This window comes from Sardina pilchardus, chromosome 12 (genome assembly GCF_963854185.1).
Source record: "Sardina pilchardus chromosome 12, fSarPil1.1, whole genome shotgun sequence".
Taxonomy (NCBI): domain Eukaryota; kingdom Metazoa; phylum Chordata; class Actinopteri; order Clupeiformes; family Clupeidae; genus Sardina; species Sardina pilchardus.
The window spans coordinates 21,350,183-21,370,182 of record NC_085005.1 but is presented as its reverse complement, the minus strand read 5'-3'; the positions used below and the strand labels follow the sequence as shown (position 1 = coordinate 21,370,182).

Here is a 20,000-nt window from a genome sequence, read left to right as displayed (position 1 = left end):
ACCAGCCTCACGGCTTTATCTGAGAGCGACAGTTTCTCTTCCACACGACTGTGGCTGTGCAGAATATCATCAATCATGTCAGCAAGCCTGCAGATGAGACATATAAAATGTGAAGATGTGAGTGTTTCTTTGTGTTTGTGCGTGTTTGTGTGTATTCTCATCACTGAGCTTGTGGAACGTTCAATACGTTCGTGGAATCTAGGCCACAAAACTTTTCCTTGAGAGAGTTTTAGAGGACACACAGGATCTATCGACAACACACCGAGCTTCACACATCGCGTCTTTGTTCTCTCCTGGTCACAGCTCACAGCCAGCCCCAAGAGGACAGGACGGCTCTGCTGGGTCATCACTCATCGCTGAACACCCCCAAAACACACTCACTCAGACTCAGACAAAACACACTCACAGGCATAAAACACTCACAGACAAAACACACTCACACACCCAGACAATCAGCCACTGATGCAACGCATGTACAACACGCATGGCTCTGAGGACACATTGTCTTCTTTTACTGCCTCTCTCTCTCTCTGGTTCCCTCTCTCTCTCACCAAGTTTCTTTCTTTCTCACTGTCTTTCTTTTCCTCCCTCTCTCTCTCTTTGTCATCCATTCACTCCATCCCTTGATATAACCCCTTTTCTTTCTACAGTACCTCTTCCTCCTTCCTCATGTTTTTCTTTTAATCTTCCACCTCTATCCCCTGTCTCATTTGTGTGCAGTGTGTCATCTGTCTCTCTCACACACTTTGTCTCTCTTTCTCTCTCTGTCTCTATTTGGCTCTCTCTTGCCCTCTCTCTTTTTTTCCTGGAGCCTCTCCTCTTTTCTGCTGAATGGGTGCCTAGCTAGCCACATGAATAGCGTGGGCCTCAAGAAACCAGAGAGTGAAAATAAAGATCAAAGCACTATGTTAATCAAGACGTGATGAATGAAAAGCCCCGGACTTCAGATGAGCGCTTGTCATTATCCATTTGCCTGCCCTGTTCAGCCCGAACAAATCACACCCAGAGAGATGAAGAGACTGAGGAGCGGACTGTGATCATTACGCCCATAAGCCTGAGGGTGGAGTCATCTCACTTCTGCCTGCGTGTCTATTTATTTCATAGAACAGGAGAGAGTGGGATGGACCAACTAAACCCCTTGATAACGATGCTATGCATAGAATAAGAGAAAACTATAAAAGCACTCCGAGAGCACAGACCTCCGCCAAGAGAAAACATAACCGCCTCCTGGATCCAGACGAAGATACGGATCACTCCCAAAGTTCTATTGTTTCTTCCTTGGGTTGTTTCAAAACTTTCCTGAAATCGAAATCCTTAATCGAAATCCATCCTTAACATTTTCACTTATCTTGCGAACAAACAGACAAACAAACAAACCCAGATGAAAGAATAACCTCCTTGGCAGAGGTAATGATTAACTTCATCATTCCTGTCCTCAGTAATGTACTGTAGGGCGTTCTGCTCCGAGAGGAATATTCCTTACGTCTACAGCATCATGCACTTCCCATACAACATTTATATCAACCACATGACTACAGTATGTCCATATGGCAATGTTCTCGATTCTCTGTGTTCTCTATATTGTGTTTAAAGTCTAAAGGCCCATGTCTGGAGTAGGCTGTATTCTACTGAAGCCCAGAGACCCCTGTCTGGAGTAGGCTGTGTCCTACTGAAGCCCAGAGACCCATGTCTGGAGTAGGCTGTATTCTCTGTGATCTGGTACAGTATAGTCCAAAGACCCATGTATGGAGTAGGCTGTATTCTACTGAAGCCCAAAGACCCATGTATGGAGTAGGCTGTGTTCTCTGTGATCTGGTATAGTCAAAAGGCCCATGTCTGGAGTAGGCTGTGTTCTCTGTGTGCTGCATCTCTGTGAGCTCACCGTGAGCAAAGGCCCACATGATGTGACACGTGTTCTCTGGAGACAAGAGAGAAAGTAATGCCTGACAATAACCCGCTGGGCTTCGGTGGTTTGTCCTCTTGCAAAGGCATGCTGATCAATAGCTCCTTATCACGCCTGCAGCCCTTTCGGGAGCTGTGCTAACGGCTTCTATTCTCTACCCTGCCATGCTTCACAGGCTCTCAATTGATGGACACATCCCCACACTGACAGGTCAGTGAGTCCTTTTCCTCCTCCGAGGCGGAAAAAACTCATGTTGTTAAATGTCAGTCTGCCATTGGCCAGAGCCTGATAGCCAATCCCTGTCCCCAGGCATAAAGAGCACGGTTATGTCGATAGTTAAGACACCTGGGGGAGACGTTTGAAATAACACACGTATAGGGGTGGTGCACCCACACACAGACACACACACACACACACACACACACACACACACACACACACACACACACACACACATAAACCATGTCCAGTCACATAAAACACCCATTTGCACACACACACACACACACACACACACATTCTGTATACACACAAATACAAACACATAAATACGCCCCCCCCCCCTCAACAAACACAGACATTCCACATGAGGGCTTAGCTTCCGTGCACACAGTTTTATTTCCCCAGTGTCTCTTCACCTTCCTCTCTGCCATCCAGATGCCCTCACACTATCCATGTCTGCACACACACACACACACACACACACACACACACACACACACACACATACACAGACACAGACACAGACACAGACACAGACACAGACACAGACACAGACACAGACACAGACACAGACATACACACACACACACACAAACACACACACACACACACACATGCTCACAAAAACAGACACACACTGACACACACACACACACACGGGCGACCAGATCAAATATCCCTAACACACCATGCATACTCACACGGGGTGATCAGGTCAAATGGTCAAACACAGGTCAACTGCAACACTTAATAGTTTGATTGATTGATCAATCAATTAATCAATTGATTGAATTAATGTTCCTTTTGAAAAGTAAGTTATCTGTCAGTTGTTACGCTCAATCTATACTGTAACATGAAAATAATTAGATGTATTGAATATGAACATTAACTGAGCTTGCAAAATATGCATTCATATTTGGGGATATCACTGAGTAAGGAAGGTGTTTTTCTGGGCGATGGAATCACTGATGTTGGCAACTTGGCATATGTGATGATATGACATTATAACTTTATCAACCTACAGATTTATGGAAATTAAGATATCTATCAATCTATCAGAAGAATCTAATTCTATTCTAAGAATCTATCAAGGTGTTTTCAATACCAGCTTTACCAAGTCAAAAGTATTTCAGTAGATGAGTTTCCATATGGTGTGTACAGTACACTTCCTGGTTTCTGTTGCTATAGGGATGGAGGAAGCCTCACCTCCGAGATGTTGGAGACGGGTTCCACCTGCACTTCGGTGGAGCTCATGATCTCCGGGGAGGTGGTGTCCAGGATCTCCACGTTGACACCGATCAGGAGGCGGGCCCTGAAGGACACGCCCTCCCCCAGCCCGTCGTTGAGGTCCTGGTGCTCGTCCATCAGCGTGTAGTTCCGCGTGGAACCGTACATGTGCACCCACGCCGGGCCCATGGTGGGCAGGAAACCTGCACGGATCAGGTGACAGGAGAGGAGAAACCTGATTGGATGATGTCCACTGTTAGCCTGCATGGCTCCGCCTTCCCTACGTACTTCCGCTCAGTTTTCATTTCCCTTCAGTGCATTGTCTGGGTCTGTGGTACTGTATATTCGCGGGTTTTCTCAAGACGTTTCTCAAACGTTAGCGATTGGTTGTGGCAGATCTGAGTGGCTCTGGGCAGATCGAATAGTTCTAAACATCAACAGAGTGTTCGCATTCAAGGAAGTTCACGCTTCGCTATGAAAAGTGGCCAGACTACTTAGGCTATGAATGTACAGTACGAGAGTATGGTAGGACCAGGCTAGTCCACTGTCTGCCTGGTGTTGCATATAGTGTCTGTATTGTGTTAAGGAGCACAGAGGAGTTAAAGAAACACCTACCCAAGAGTTAAATAAGTGGATGTGTACATCCTTTTCTTCTCTATGCATGCAATAACCCAGGTTGACATTGTTAGCGTAGCTTAGCATAATTCACTGGAAGTCGGTTCTTCCAGTTATCCCATGGCTCCTTTAAACCTCTAGGCTAGCTGTAGCTACTGTAGAGTTCCTTTAAGATGAGAGTTTATTTAAGGAGCGCTGAAGGAGCATGTGTTTTTAAACCCTAAACAGATAAGTTTAAATGACCTTCATTCGGCATCAGTAAGACCCACGCAGAGAGACTCAGAGGTGAGGGAAGAGGCTAAGCATGGAACATTTCTCCATCGCTACCAAATGCAAACAGAATTTGCTTTTTTGAGCTAACAAAGGGCTATACTGTATGTATACACACATACACCCACCCACACACACATCCACACACACGCACTTGGGCACACACACACACACACACACACACACACACACACACACACACACAGAGACACACACACACACACACACACACACACAGACTAACACACACACACACACACACACACACTGTCTCTGCTCATCCTGCACACACATAGCACTGGATGTAGCCATCTCTCAATTCAACATATGGGCTATTTATTAAAGACAACTGAAAAAGTGCCTTAATGAGGCATCACCAGTGCTGACCACACTAACACAGCTAACACAGCTAACACAGCTGTTAGCACTTCCATGCTGCCCTCAGGTGGTCTCCACTCCTCATCAGTCTTGCTTTTCAAATCGCACATAATTGAGTCTCCTTTGCACTCCCACAGGACAAACACTGAATAAAAGCTTCCCCTCCCCATACCGTGAGTCGTGCGAGTAAAACGAGCGGATATTGACCCACACACACACACACACACACACACACACACGCCGTAGGCCGTACGCAAGACAATGTAACTGCATCTGAGTGTGAAATTAAATCTCCAGACAGGAAGTTTAATCAATACAACAATTACACCCTTTGATGTCTCTGGTTTCACAGCTGGCAATGCGGCGGGTCGGGTCGGGTAGAGGGATCACTAAGCAGGCGAGGCCCACATAAAGGCATAGATAAACAGATACATAGATAAATAAATAAAGATAAATACATAAATACATAAATACTGCCTACAAAGCAAAAAGGCAGTAACTGCATTTTTGGTCAAAAACATTGAAGTTGTTATGAAGATTGATATGTACCAAAACCAAGATAATGTAAAGTAACAGAACTTCCACATGTCCAATAATCCACCTACAACTTCTTAGGCTGGACAACAGGATAACTTTAAGGTCATTTTTTTAGTTTGCACACTGCACAGTCACTGCCTTTTTTGCTTTATGGGGCAGAATACATATCTTTACCTTTGTCTCCGTCGTTGGCAATTTTGCGCAGGTCAATGAAATGGGTTCCTATGGCCACGTCGTTGACTTTGTCCGAGTCTCGAATCTGGACCTTGATGCGTTTGCACAGGGGCGGGAACATCTCTGTGAAGATGATCTGCTCGTTCCAAATGGGCTCGTAGCTGCTCTTCTGAACAGATGTCTTTCCCTACAAATACAAAACAGAAACACATGGACAACCGCATGTTTTAAGCATGCGGTTGTCCAACCCTTGCTTAAAAAACACAACCTTGATGCCAAATGCTTAAAAAATTATCGTCCCATCTCTAAGCTTCCCTTTATTTCTAAAGTTCTGGAAAAAACTGTTCTGTCACAGCTGACTCCCTTCCTGGCCACCCATAACATACTAGAACCTTTCCAGTCAGGATTCAGACCCCTGCATAGCACTGAAACAGCCCTGCTTAAGGTAACCAATGACCTGCTTCTCACACTAGATTCAGGTGACAATGCTATTCTGATATTACTGGATCTTAGTGCCGCTTTTGACACAGTTGATCACAACATCCTCCTCACCCGCCTTGATCAGCTGGTGGGCATTAGGGACTCTGCACTACTTTGGTTCCGTTCCTATCTCACACATAGGACATTTTCTGTGTCCATTGGTCAGTTCTCCTCCTCATCTGCTCCTGTCTCGTATGGGGTCCCCCAGGGGTCCATCTTGGGTCCTATGCTCTTCAGCCTGTACATGCTCCCGCTGGGTGACATCATTAGAAAGCATAACATCTCTTTTCACCTTTATGCGGATGACTCTCAGCTGTACTTGCCTCTAAAATCTAGGGACTCCATACAATCAATCTTGGTCTGTCTTGAAGACATTAAAAGTTGGATGGCCAACAACTTCCTCCAGCTGAACAGTGATAAGACTGAAATCATAATTTTTGGTCCTCCCAAGGCAAGATGCACTGTAGAGCAAAACCTAGGTCATCTTACCCCATCTGTCAAATCCCATGCTAGGAACCTGGGGGTCATTCTTGATTCTGAACTCTGCCTTGACAAACAAATCAGCACTGTTGTCAAAAATAGTTTTTACCAGCTCAGAATGATCTCCCGCCTCAAATCCTTCCTATGTCACAAAGACCTTGAGAAAGTTATCCACGCCTTTATAACAACACGGCTGGATTATTGCAACTCCCTTTACCTCGGTCTCCCCCAATCCTCACTCAGACGTCTGCAGTTGGTCCAAAATTCAGCTGCACGCCTCCTGACTGGCACCAGGAGACGTGAGCACATCATGCCAATTCTAGCCTCCCTACACTGGCTCCCAGTTCTTTTTAGGGTCCAGTTTAAAGTTTTATTATTTGTTTTTAAGGCACTAAATGGGCTGGCCCCAGCATACATCACCAACCTTGTCCAGCTCCACTCTACCCAAAGGTCCCTTCGATCCACCAACAAAGGGCTCCTACATGTGCCGCGCTCACGGCTCAAACAGCGGGGTGACAGAGCCTTTGCTGTTGCTGCCCCACGTCTGTGGAACCAGCTCCCCCTGGATATTAGATCCGCCCCCTCCATCTCTGCCTTCAAATCCAGGCTAAAAACCCACCTGTACTCCCTGGCCTTTCCTGTTCCCTAATCCTGTACTTTCTGTTTCTTCTCCATATGTTCTGTGCTGTGTGCCCTGTCCTGTCTTGAATGTTATTATTTCATATATGTTTTAGCAAATGTTCTTTGTATTACTTTGTATTATTTTGTGTCCTTTTTAGTCTTTCACTGTACAGCACTTTGGTCAGCTTATGCTGTGTGTAAATGTGCTTTATAAATAAATTTTACTTACTTACTTACTTACATGGTATGGTTGTTCATATAAACGGAGAAACCATAACAACTCATTCTTACCATTACTGTAGCCTAATCAAAACATAAAACTCAATACACTGTCATTTTGAATGAGTATATTCCTTTACAGAAAAAAGCAATTACAACTGCATTTCCAGGGAGAAATTCTATTGGAGAAAAAGGTCAGGTACTCCCCTATGAATCTCAGCGACTTTGATTTGTTACTGCACCATTTCATTACTGTAATTTCACTTTTAATAAAAGTGTCTGATAAATATAAAATATACATAAAACATAATATATAATAATGTAGAGTATATATAATAATCTACATATACAATAACCATAACTTCTCTCCCTCTCTCCGTCGCTTTCTAGCCTCCCAGTTCTGCAAGTTGTGGTTTGGGGCAGTTACAAATGCCAGGGCAATAATCAGATGCCCCGTGCCAGTGTGATCTGCTTGTGGCCAGGTCGCTCTCACGCACCTTCTGCCCGGAGAACTGCACTTGGGCATAAGGGTCCACCAGGTCTCGGTTCTCGCCGATGAAGGCCTTCTTGACATTGGCCATGATGCTGGTGTTCATCTTGGGCAGGCCCTCGGCCCGGTAGATCTTCACGTAGAACCGGGCCCACTGGCGCTCCGACGGAACCCCCTCGGGCAGGAGCAGGTTCCTGGGGAAGCGGTCAGACGGAACGGTTCTTGTAAGGAAACTGAGCAGCCATCACTACAGCAGTTGATGGGGCCAAGAGAAGTGCTATTACAGTTTTTGCCTATTGCTTACACACGTTTTGCAGAATTTGGCTCATTATTTCAAAACTCTACACACAGCTATATAACACATAGCACTTGGGGATAAACAACTCACATCTATGCCAAAATGAAACACTGCAATCAAAACTTAACACTCCTTTCTAAAAACTAAATTCTTGCAACAAACTATACACACAAGCACCATTTGAATTACCCTTATATCACCAGTAACACACTGATGCACTTTATAGAAAACACTGCCGTCTGTGTTTCTATTTTTGTATTTTATTTGGTCATTTTCTCAGACCTCATCTTCTGTAAAAACTCAAAAGTAGATTTTCTGCAGTAACCAAAACAAGAGTTTTTACAAAAAACAAACATTCTTACAGATATAAAGAGAAATAGAAAAGTCAAATATAGCAACAAAACAAAAGTAAAAAAATTACTGGATCATTTGCGATTGAAAAAAAACAGCAAAATATATATTGGTTTTGCGTGTGTGTGTGTATGTGTGTGTCTGTGTATGTGTGTGTGCACATGTGCGTGTGTGTGTGTTTGTGTGTGTATATGTGCATGTGAGTGTGTATGTGGTGTGTATGTGGTGGGGGCTGGGGTGGGGGGTGGGAGGTGCAATATCATACACACATACAATGGGGGGGATTGATCCCCAATGTCTCCACATGCCTCTTGCCACATTGCCTGCAGAAGAGGTATGCGGGCGTGTGGTTGGCGATCATTTACTTTCCACCACCATGCAGAACTATTTCCTCAATTGCATTTAGGGGCTGTAAGGGGGCAGGTATACAACTTTTGATATATGAATGGTCTCCATGCTTGCAAAGTTCTCAAAATGGCTTACTGGAGGCCTATTTGTAGTGTTAAGGTTCAGACCGATTGGTGCTCTGTTTTCTGTGCACGTGTTTTCAGGTGTATAAGTAAGTGCCTACAATTGCCAGATGAGTTTTACATTTTGAACAAAGTGTTTTCCCAATAATACCAGGGGATTTTGTTTTTGCACAAAGTGTCTAATGTAAGAAAACGTGTGTAGTGTTTCGCAAAAAGTGTTTTGCAGAATTGCAAACAATGTGCAAAGCAGATAATGTGTTTAAGCTATGGTTACACTGTGTGTAAAGTATAATACAAGAGGTTGAGGTATTGAGGCTTTGGTGTAAGCATTTGATTTTAGTGTTTAAGCAATAGGCAAAAACTGTAATACAGTATTAACCATGATGATGATGATGATGATCATATGATTTATAGTATCAGTGCTTTCTTTTAGCTTTTTACTTGCATGTGTGACAGCTATAAACACAGATGGAGGTACAGTACATCTGTCTAAACATACAGTATGTAGCATGTTAATGTCTCTAATAATACCCTCTGGTAGAAAAGAGTCCAGGTTCAATGAGTCCTCTCCATTCTCTGTGACTAAAGTATTGAACGGGCTGATGGATTGACTGACTGGTGACTGGTGACTGTTTGAATGGTTGATTAATTGACTGACTGATTGATCATTAACTGGTTGACTGACTTACCCTTCGATGTCATCCTCGTCGGTCTCGTTGGCCTTGTGAGGGGTCTTGATGTTGTCCCCTTTTCCCACCACAGCTACGTCACACTTCACGTAACCTTTGCACCCGGTGGTGATGTCATCAGGGTCAGACAGCATTGCCCATTTATGGTAAAACTGGTGTTCTGTGTTAGAAAGCAAACATTCCTCCTTCTGTTTTCTTTATTATTACACAACGTTTCAGCCCTTGCTACCCCTATCCCACTTTTCTTGAACAATTTTGCTGGTATCAAATTCAAACTTATCAGATATTTTCCATGAAATAGTCAAATTTGTAATTTTCAACATTTTATATGATGTATGTGTCCTTTTTGCAACGAAATACTGAGTTTATGAGATTTATAGATTATTACGTTCTGTTTGTATTCACATTTAACAAAACATCCCAACTTTTTCTGATTTGTATACTAATAATACTAGGGTTGATTAGATCACATCTTTGTGATTCCACCATTCCTCCATCACCAGTGTTCAAATCCCCACAGTCAACAGTTGTTTCCATGCCAACCCACCAGGCTGTGAGTAAACCGTGCCCACGTCCATCTTGAAGGTTCCCACCAAGGTGCCACTGCGCAGCAAGTTCTTGGAGTGGATCACCTGAAGATGATGTCCAGAGCAATGACACAGGCAAGAGAATATCAACCAAAAACAGTGTGTGTGTACTCACAGATATCTTTGTTGTGGTATTAGTGTGTACTTAGAAAGATCTCTGTTGTGATATTTGGGATCTCACAGTTTTTTTTATATTATTTAACCTGGCCAAGACAGGCAGTAGCAATCTTAAAACACATAGTAAAACACTCACAGACATACAGCTTTTTCACTAGAGTCTGTACATAAAGGTCAGGGAATCATCAATCAAAATACCCAAATATTTATAAGAGCTTACATATGCAATTTCTTTGTTGTGGTGTTAGTGTGAATCTATAGCATACTCACAGAGATCTTTAATATCTTGTCAAACATCACGTCTGGTGGCACGTGGAAGTCGAAGACAAAATACTGGAACACAGACGAGAGGATACACATAACTCTTAACTACTATAGCTAATACGCTGCAAATGCCCTCATATCCATTACAAGATACAATGGGTGAAACAAGGAGTTTTAATTATCCAAGTCTCTATTTTTCCTCAAACACCTTGAGATGATACTAGCTGATAATGCTGTTACACAAATAAAAAACAGGTTTTAATTTTCTTTCACAGGAGAGATCACGTTTTTAATGAGCTAGCCTACATAAAGGAGCCTTCTGTATATAACTGGCCTCAACACAGTGTGATGCTCATGCACCAGGCAGCTGTAAACACACACATACTGTATGCACACACACACACACGCACGCACGCATGCACGCACGCACGCACGCACACAAACTCTGACATGACAGATCATGCTGTAACACACGCACGCACGCACGCATGCACGCATGCACGCACGCACACAAACTCTGACATGACAGATCATGATCTTGAGAAACACTGCAGTATACTGGCTCTAGGCAGCCAACCTACAATCTTCCATTACAGCTTGAATTGACAGAATGTTGTGTGGGGTGTAGAAGGAGGGGTGAAGAGGAGGGGGGGGGGGGGCAGGGAAAGATGGAAATAGATGGAGAAAAAGTGGAAGATAGAGGGAGATGAGTGGACAAGGAGAGAGAAAAAAGATTGAAAGAAAAAAGATTGAAAGCAAAAAGAATGACAGACACAGAGCAGGAGAAGGAAGGGAGGCTTAGGAGAGCAGACGTATTTGAGCTGTCTTCTCAACGGGCACCTTGAGGACAGAAAACGGAGGACGCCAAGACAAAACGAGTGCGAGCAACACAAAGGGATAAACCAGAAGACCTGGCAACGCTGGGATTTTTCTCGCTCCTCGGGATGTCAATCAAACTCTCTCTAACGGCTCTCCACGGGGACATTCCAGACAGGAGCGCTAGCCAATCAAAGCCCATCGTATCTGCACATTTCATCGCCTGGGCTGTAGTTTCCTGAGGGATCAACCCGGCACTCTCCTGACAAATGAGGCAGCTTGATCAGGAGCTGCCATTTTGGCTCTACTGTGTCCGATGGGACAATCGAGCTCTCTCCAGACAAAGTAATTCAATCAGGAATTGTCGTTTGTTTTGTTGCCTGTGCGACAACCCAGCCCGCTCCTGTGAAATGATCAGGAACCACTATTTTTGATCTGTTGCATCCTGAGGGATGAGCTCTCTGACCCAGTTTGATCTTGTGTCAAATGTCCTCTTGAAGAATGGTTTGGCATGATCAGTTTAATTGAGTTCATTACACTGAGGAATGAGCTCTTCTCAGCTGTGTGTGTGTGTGTGTTTGGGAGGTCTGTGGGGAGCTGTTACCCACTCACTCCGCACACTGGGCAACAGGCCAGGCCATTTTCTATCTATCTGTTACTATTAACAACAGCCAACACACAGGCAGGAGCTCTGCTCCCGCACTTCAGCAGAAGCTGCAGGGAGACAGGCTTTGCAGAATGTACTGAAGGGAGTGAGAACAACAACAAGAGGCCATGACACTAAAGGGATGCAGGGAAACAGAGAGGGCCAAGAGAACATGCACATAGAGTGAGACCAAGGGAAGGATGCTGTTCTGCGAGTCTCAAACAGCATGGGAAAAGGAATGACACAGTTCTACCAGTTCTACGAGGAGCTCTTAGCCCACTGAGGACAGATTTAAAAAAAAAAAAAAAAAAATGAGCTGGTCTTGTCTGACTGAAGTAGGGGCAAGTAGTGACATTTCACATAATAGCATGTGTGTGTGTGTGTGTGTAGTAGGGGCAATTAGTGATTTCTCACCTTGTTGCATAAGGGGCAGTTAGCATGCTCACCTCGTTGTAGTAGGGGCAATTGGTGGACTCCTTCATGGACGTGTACTTTTTGTCGTCTCCGATCTCGACACACACCACAGGGTCCATGTTCAACCCCACAAGCTGACGAGCCTCGATCACCGTCACACTGATCTGGGGGAGGAGTCATGAGAGTAGAGGGAAGAAATGAAATTTGAGTAAACAGGAGTAAACACAAACATCAGTAAACAAGACAACATATACCATGATCGCAGCAAATGTTGCAAGCTCACACAATCCTGAGTCCTGACCCACTTCCCCTCGCTTACTGTACCCAGAATCCCCATGGGTCCCAGAGGCCTAATACCCTGGAAATCCAGAGTTCTCACGAGAGCACAATTTGAATTGTGTCCCCAGATACTCTGGCCAAGATCACGTTACGCTTACCTCAACCATCTGGGGTAACCCATCAAATCGGTGTATCTGATATAGGCGGGCCAGGGGCGAGATAAACTGATGACGACAGCGCTACAACTCTCGAAATCAGTTCAATGTTGGTCGTAGTGTTATTCAATTGCGTGCTGTGAGATTTTCAAATGCATGCTTGGTGCCGCCCCTCGAGTTGGGCCATTTTCATTATTCGTGCCCAGACCCTTAATCTGAAAGATTCCAGGGTCTGGTTTACTACCAGGCCTAACACACACCCGTGTATAATAAAAGGCGCTTACAAGGCATGTCTGCAAAACAATCCCAGCATGGTTATTTGGTTGCTATGCCTGACACCTCCTCTGCTAGCCTGGTATCATCAAACGCATTCACTTCCTGAATAGGGTCTGGGAACACATCCAGAATGTTTTCGATCGAAACATCCTATTGGACATAGATTTTGAAACCACTGGTCCAGCCTAACCAATCACATTGAGCAGAGACTTCTAACCACTTACCTTTGCAAACTGATTGTAATCCGCATTGCCAGTAAGAGAACAATGTAATTACATTCCATTACATTTCCTCTACAAATGTACCAGCTAAAATTTCATGATGTTCATGCTGGTGTTGCTACTACCATTTTAATAGTTTCCTTTAACTTTCAATTTTAAAACTGTAACGTTAACTCCTCTGGTCTCTGATTGATTCATCACACTGGTGCCTGAAGGAAAGGTTGATACAGTACATTGAGTGTTCCCAGACCGATATCTCAGTGAAAGACAATTAGCTGAGCTAACGATAGAAGCTGGGTGGTGCCAGGCTATCCTTCTCCTGCTGCTGCTGCATTGGGAGCTGGGCACTGCAGCGGGCAGTTGGACACCTCCTCCGCTGTTGTGGGAGATGGGCAGGTTGAGGTTCAGCAGAGGTGTGTGGGGGGGCGATCTCACGCAGACAGCAGAAGCCAGCATGTCCCCCAGACACACGAATGTGCACTGGCACTAGTGTTTTTGCGAAATCAGGCTGACTTACGAAACGCTGCAGCGAGCGTGTGTTTCAGATGAGGAGGAGGAGGAGGAGGAGGAGGAGGAAGAGGAAGAGGAGGAGGCAAGCGGACAGAAGAAAGAATTAAAGTGGACCAAGACTAATTGGACGGAAGAAGTCGAGGAGGAGGAGGAACAAGGAGAAGAAGATGAAGAGGAGGAAGAGGAGAAGGAAGAAATGGAAGCCAAAGGCAGCAGTGCTTTCAAAAGCCCACACAGAGACATTTCAGTCATTCCTGTGTGTGTGTGTGTGTGTGTGTAGGTGTGTGTGTGTGTGTGTGTGTGTGTGATGTTGAGGGTGGTGTCTTGTCTGCAGTAATGTGTGACTCTTTGGGCCCACTGGGGTAGGTTGACACATATAACCAGACGTCAGTGGACGGGGAAAGCCTGACTGCAGTGTGTGTGTGTGTGTGTGTGTGTGTGTGTGTGTGTGTGTGTGTGTGTGTGTGTGAGAGAGAGAGAGAGAGAGAGAGAGAATAGATGAGGGCAGACTTATATAAGATGAGTGTTGAACCCCGCATACCAAAGCCTCTCGTCTCTGCTGTCGCAAATGACTGTGACAGCAGTGTACTGTACATCAAAGACACAGAATAATGCACTCCGAATATTCAAGGGAGTTTCCGGGGTGCGCTCTCCAGTGCAGAACTAAAGGCTCTGAAGATAAAACTTCAGACCACGCAGGGCCTCTTTAGAATAGGAAGGGAAGCTTCCGGACCCCCAATAACCTCTGCTTCCAAAGGGACACAATTTCCCAGCATTGACAATGACGGACTGTTGTTTACAAATGAAATGTTTGTACTTAATGGTGCATGGATGACAATAAGATAGTAATAACAACTAGAAAAGCACTACGAGAGTGCAAACCTCCGCCAAGCGAAACATAAAAAAACTCCTGGATGCAGATAGTGATACGGATCGCTCAGAAATGTAATAGCTTCTTCCTTGGGTCATTTAAGACCTTTCCTGAAAATTGAATCAAAATCCATCCATAACTTTTTGAGCTATCTTGCGAACAAACAGACAAACAAACAAACAAACAAACAAACAGACAGACAAACAGACAAACCCCAATGAAAACATAACGTCCTTTATGGAGGTAATACGTATCTACAGACATACAAATGCAATGAGCACTGGGACTGAGGGACGTCCACAATACCTGATAATCCACCGGTCTACCAGAGATGGGTTCCATCTTAATATCAGGCTTTGACCTGTGAGAGATGGGAATTATACACATTAAAAAACACACAGTTTACCATCTGCCAAACACAATCATTAACAAACACAAACATGGCAAACATACAGTACTGTACACATTAGCAAACACACAGTGAAGCACATTCGAAACACACACACTAACATGGTTTACCACATACCAAACACACACGTTAGCAAACACAGAGTTTGAGAGAGAATCGAGTTGAATAAACTGTGCTCTATGCTGACAACAGGGAGCGAGCCTCCAGGGACAGAGTATAGCTCAGCAGAGAAACAGTAATTACCACAACCATCACAGAGGCAGATACTTTATATAGCCTCATTTTCACAGAGAGTCAGTTTCTAAAACTCCACAGGGTGAAATACACATATTAATAGGAACTTTAATCTGACGACGCACCCCATAATAATCATTAAATGATCTGCATCTGAAGGAGGCTGCTGACCTTTTGTTGGAGACGTTGGTGGTTACCGCAGTAACGGAGGCGAGGGAGATGGTGTCGGGGTCAAGGAGGCCGCCAAGGCGCATGGCCTTGCGGTCCAGGTCCTCGATCTCCAGGACAGCCGCAGCGTCTAGGCAGGAACCGAAATAGTAACTTAACAACAAGCCTCAAAACTGCCACAGCGAGAAGCCTCTTCTACTTACAATCATAAGTAACATCATACATCATAACATCTTTTTCATTTGCTATTTCTGAACTCACAAACGCTGACTGTAATGACATTTATGACCAATCTATCACCATCTGGTTATCATATGGTGATCCCAGACTTGGCACCCTGCTGGTGGTTTGAGAAATGTTGGTGTGTGTGTTTGAGACATCAGAAGAGTTCCTCCATCTCCAACACACACACACACACACACACTGTCACTGGACTCATTGCCCAATCAACCCATTCCAATCAAACGTATCTAACTCTGGGGAAGAACCCAATTTCATAAAACGGCAGCGTGTTCCTTTAATGCCCAGTGCACGACTTTCACCTCAACTCCACACATAAACATGGCAGAGAATTTAGTGCCTCGTGTCTGAGGATGAAGAGGCAGAGATCTGATTCATTATGTACTTCCCGATGACTGCCAAGATTCAGTGGGATTCAGTTCCTTGGCAGATGTCTAATATGAATTTTAATGCAATAGGGCTTTGCCAGAAAAGACTAAAAAACGTTTTAGACTGACATTAAAAACAACGGTGAAAGAGAAAGGCAAAATGTTAGAATATGTATGAGTTTCAAAACTAAGTTTTGATATGGACGTCCATAATTCTTGTTGTAGAACCCGGGGGGGGGGGGGGGGGGGGGGGGGTCCGCTGGGCTTCAAACTGAGGAGCTCTCGTGCCCTCCAAAGCTCTCTTAGCCTCCAAAACACTCTGCACCCTGAGCCACTCCCCTGAGGCTCAGTTCAGTCAGTTTGGGAAAAAAGCAACTGGCAGATGCATACATGTAAGCGTAAATATAAACGCAAACGTAAACGTAAACGTAAATGTCAAGCTTACCTGCTCTCTTGTGGTCATCTTTGGAGATGCGAGTTTTCCCGAGCTTCATGGCGGAGAAGACACCTTTCCCTGCTCTGGAGACAAAACACACACACACACACACACACACACACACACAAGTGGGGAAAAGGTGAAGGCTTTTGTCAGGAGTCCTCGACTTTCGGCCCTGACACCTGGCACCTTTCTTCAACCCTATAGACGCATGTAAACACTACACTGTTCAAATCAGACTTCACAGCAATATAGCCACCCCCCACCCCCCTTTTTTTACACATTCATTCAGACGCTGTTCAAATAAGCATCTTCAGCCAGCTCTACCGTCCCCTCTTCTCAAATTCCAATTTACAGAAAACTTCTCCAATTCTCTGTAGAGGTGACCAAACATTCCCACGCAATTACTGAGATGTCAATTCACGACAAGGCTGGCGTTTCTCTCAACAGTCAGTTGTATATTCGAGCACGGCTGAAAATCACAGTTTTCAGCTCTCTTCTCTGGAGAGGACATCAGCCTCGTACTCAAACAGGCTACTGCAAATTATCTTCCTCCCTATAGATTAGGAGAGCATCCAGACCATCTCTTTCAAAAAATCTCTCCCTTTCCTTTTCTATAGAGGACTGCATTCTCTCGCCCAAAACAAAATCCCAATTTACTGAGGGTATGCCCTGAAGGGTGCAACAAATGCTCAGGCACCATCATAGCACCATTTTACAGCAGGCCCCCCTTCTTCTCCAGGGAGCAAAGTGAGTAGCAGCACTCAAATCTCCACTTCACCCATGTTCACTTTCGACCCTGTTATGACTTTACACCACCCAGGTGAGTCGTAACGCTTCAGCACAATTACTCTGCAAAACAGCGAGCAAGCAGACCCTCTCAAAGGTGTGCATTATTACCCAGAATGTACTGGTTCACAAGGCAAAGATAAAATCTGGCTCTCAGAAAAGCTCATCCTAGAGTATCCTTTCAACGTAAGCAATTCTTTAGACCATAACTGTTTGAATGATTTATGGTGTAACAGAATTGTCATTAACATTTATTGGCAGTTAATGAATTAGTGTTCGTTCATATCAGCACTAGTGTCAGTCACACCCTAAAACCATGTAGTTAAAAGGCCATATCCTGCTCATAAAAGCTTATAATCTTCAACAAAACCTCTGCAGCACCACATATTTCTCAGAATAATCTGTGAGCGTGTTTAAACGCACACTAAAAAATGATGACTGGCAGTCATCGGGTTACTGGAATAATCTGTTTCAGGTGTCTTAAAATAAATCAGAATATTGACAAAAGCCTAGGTGTGCTACCGATTTCTCATAAACCAATAACAGCAATAAAGCCATAACCAGATAACTACAAAAACCCAATAAAAAATGTTTAGTGTGCATGTAAACACACTCAATGTCTATGTACAGTACTCCCTCTAGCTCTGTCGATGACAATGTCGATGATTGTCACAGAGAAAAAGGAGGGAAATAATCTACGACTCTAATAAAAAGAGTAAATAGATATACTGTACATATGAAATATATAGATATAAATATAAACTCAGTAGGAACACTAGGTCTACACTTCACCCTTGACCTTACACTTTTTTCATCTCTCCTTCTCTCTCTCTCTCTCTCTCTCTCCCTCTCTCTCTCTCTGTCTCTCTGGATGGAAAAAAGGCTGAGATAAGCATCATGGCAGGACGGTCAGTCCGTCTCACTTCAGGACCCCTGGCACACAGTGTCCCCCGGGTTCCTGTGACGGCGCGGATATTATATGGATCAGATATCAGTGCCCGCACAAAGCCGCGCTGGCGTCATCGCGCGCGGCGACAAATGAGCGTCGTTAATTATTCATCAGAACGCACGCCGACGTCCAGCTGGCCGCGGATGCGAGCCCGTGTTCGAGAGGATGAAAGGATTTTTTGCTGGGCTCAATCTTTCTGTTTCCGACCCCCCCCCCCCCCCCCCCCCCCCCTCCACAAGCATCTCAAAAACGAGGGGAAAAGTCTGCGGGGCGTCTCATTACTTTGAACTCAGGATGACTCAGGAAGTCAAAAAACACCAACAGAAAGTGTACAGAACACTTGAAGAGAATAACGGCCTCTGATTTACAGTACGCATTTGTAGACTGCAACATGAGATCAATCGAAACAAACAACATCGCTCTGAAAAACAGGATACTGTGGCCATAATTCTATGACTCATGAGTGTAACAGTATTGCAAGATACACACCTAACTTTCAGAACTTTAAATGTCTTTTTTGACAGCATTCCATATCAGTTCAGACAGGTTTGACAGCATGAACTCTGATTTTTGCTCATCATTGTCTGAAGTGTCTACCATGTCTTCATCATACAAAAGTGTCACACAACACAAAAACAAAAACAAAAAAAATTATATATTTTTTAAATAGGCTATACATACAAAACATTTTTTTTCTCTCCATAATTGAAAGGCATATTTCATGAATGATATGAGATATCCAGCTGAAATGTTTGTATGATGGGTGTAAGACATGGTCAACTCTTCAGTCAAAAAAACCTTTCTGTCCTTTCTAATATAATTCTACACAGTCTGCAGTCAACTACTGACTTGTAAGGACACCCAACAAACACAGTTCACAGAACAAGATTTGTCCAACCAGAGCAGCTTAAAATCAAAAGAGTACTGAAAAGAATCCACAGCCATGTGTTACACAGCATTGGCAACGGAGACTTAAAAGCTGCTGAGACGCAGCGTTAATCTGACTCTTAATATCAACACAGATGTTGACACAGTCTAATTCCAAATCGCTACACAATTCAAAGGAAACATCACTAAAGATAGAGAGTATTGCACAACATTAGCAACCTACCTCTCAGGTACAGTACACCAGGTGAAGAGCAGGAAATGGGGAGTGAAATCAGACACAGCTGATGCGTACCATGTGCTCACACACATGCAGATACAACACTGATCCACACAGAGAGACCAGGACTAGTCCCTGCACATACTCTGTGTGTGTGTGTGTGTGTGTGTGTGTGAGTACTGTGTGTGTGTGTGTGTGTGTGTGAGTACTGTGTGTGTGTGTGTGTGTGTGTGTGTGTGTGTGTGTGTGTGTGTGTGTGCATGCAAGAAGACAGGTATAAAACTCAGGTGTGTGTGGCCACCAGGTGGGCGTTTCAGTTGTCTGTGTCTGTGAGGAGAGGAGGAGGAGAAAGGCCGGTAGAAAAGAGGACAGAGAGGCAGACAGGTACCACGGCAGAATGATCTGGAATGAGAAAGGGATGCGAATCAACTAGAATGAACTAGAGAGGACCTCTAAGCCAAAGACATGCACCAGCACACTCATTCACACACACACACACACACACACACACACACAGACACCTAAGTAGACACACACACACACACACACACACACACACACACACACACACACACACACACACAGTCATTCACCTGGGTAAATATCCACACACAAGCACACACACATACAATCATATTACTGACTCACTAGTTTTTATCATACATTGTATCAATTGTCCACACACTTTACATACGGTACATTTTATACAGGAACTCCACCGG

At 44.3% G+C, this 20,000-nt stretch overlaps 1 protein-coding gene across 1 annotated transcript in view; it reads right to left on the bottom strand.

The window, feature by feature from the left end:
* otofa (otoferlin a) overlaps positions 1 to 20,000 on the bottom strand; it is a 124,471-nt gene that overhangs the window by 41,262 nt on the left and 63,209 nt on the right. Inside the window, exons 6-15 of the mRNA XM_062551638.1 lie at positions 16,445 to 16,518; positions 15,395 to 15,521; positions 14,887 to 14,941; positions 12,301 to 12,432; positions 10,399 to 10,461; positions 9,972 to 10,056; positions 9,425 to 9,584; positions 7,624 to 7,810; positions 5,327 to 5,513; positions 3,332 to 3,555 (exon numbers count right to left, since the gene is read on the bottom strand). Coding sequence (XP_062407622.1) covers positions 3,332 to 3,555; positions 5,327 to 5,513; positions 7,624 to 7,810; positions 9,425 to 9,584; positions 9,972 to 10,056; positions 10,399 to 10,461; positions 12,301 to 12,432; positions 14,887 to 14,941; positions 15,395 to 15,521; positions 16,445 to 16,518 — 1,294 coding nt within the window. The remainder of the gene's footprint in view (positions 1 to 3,331; positions 3,556 to 5,326; positions 5,514 to 7,623; positions 7,811 to 9,424; positions 9,585 to 9,971; positions 10,057 to 10,398; positions 10,462 to 12,300; positions 12,433 to 14,886; positions 14,942 to 15,394; positions 15,522 to 16,444; positions 16,519 to 20,000) is intronic.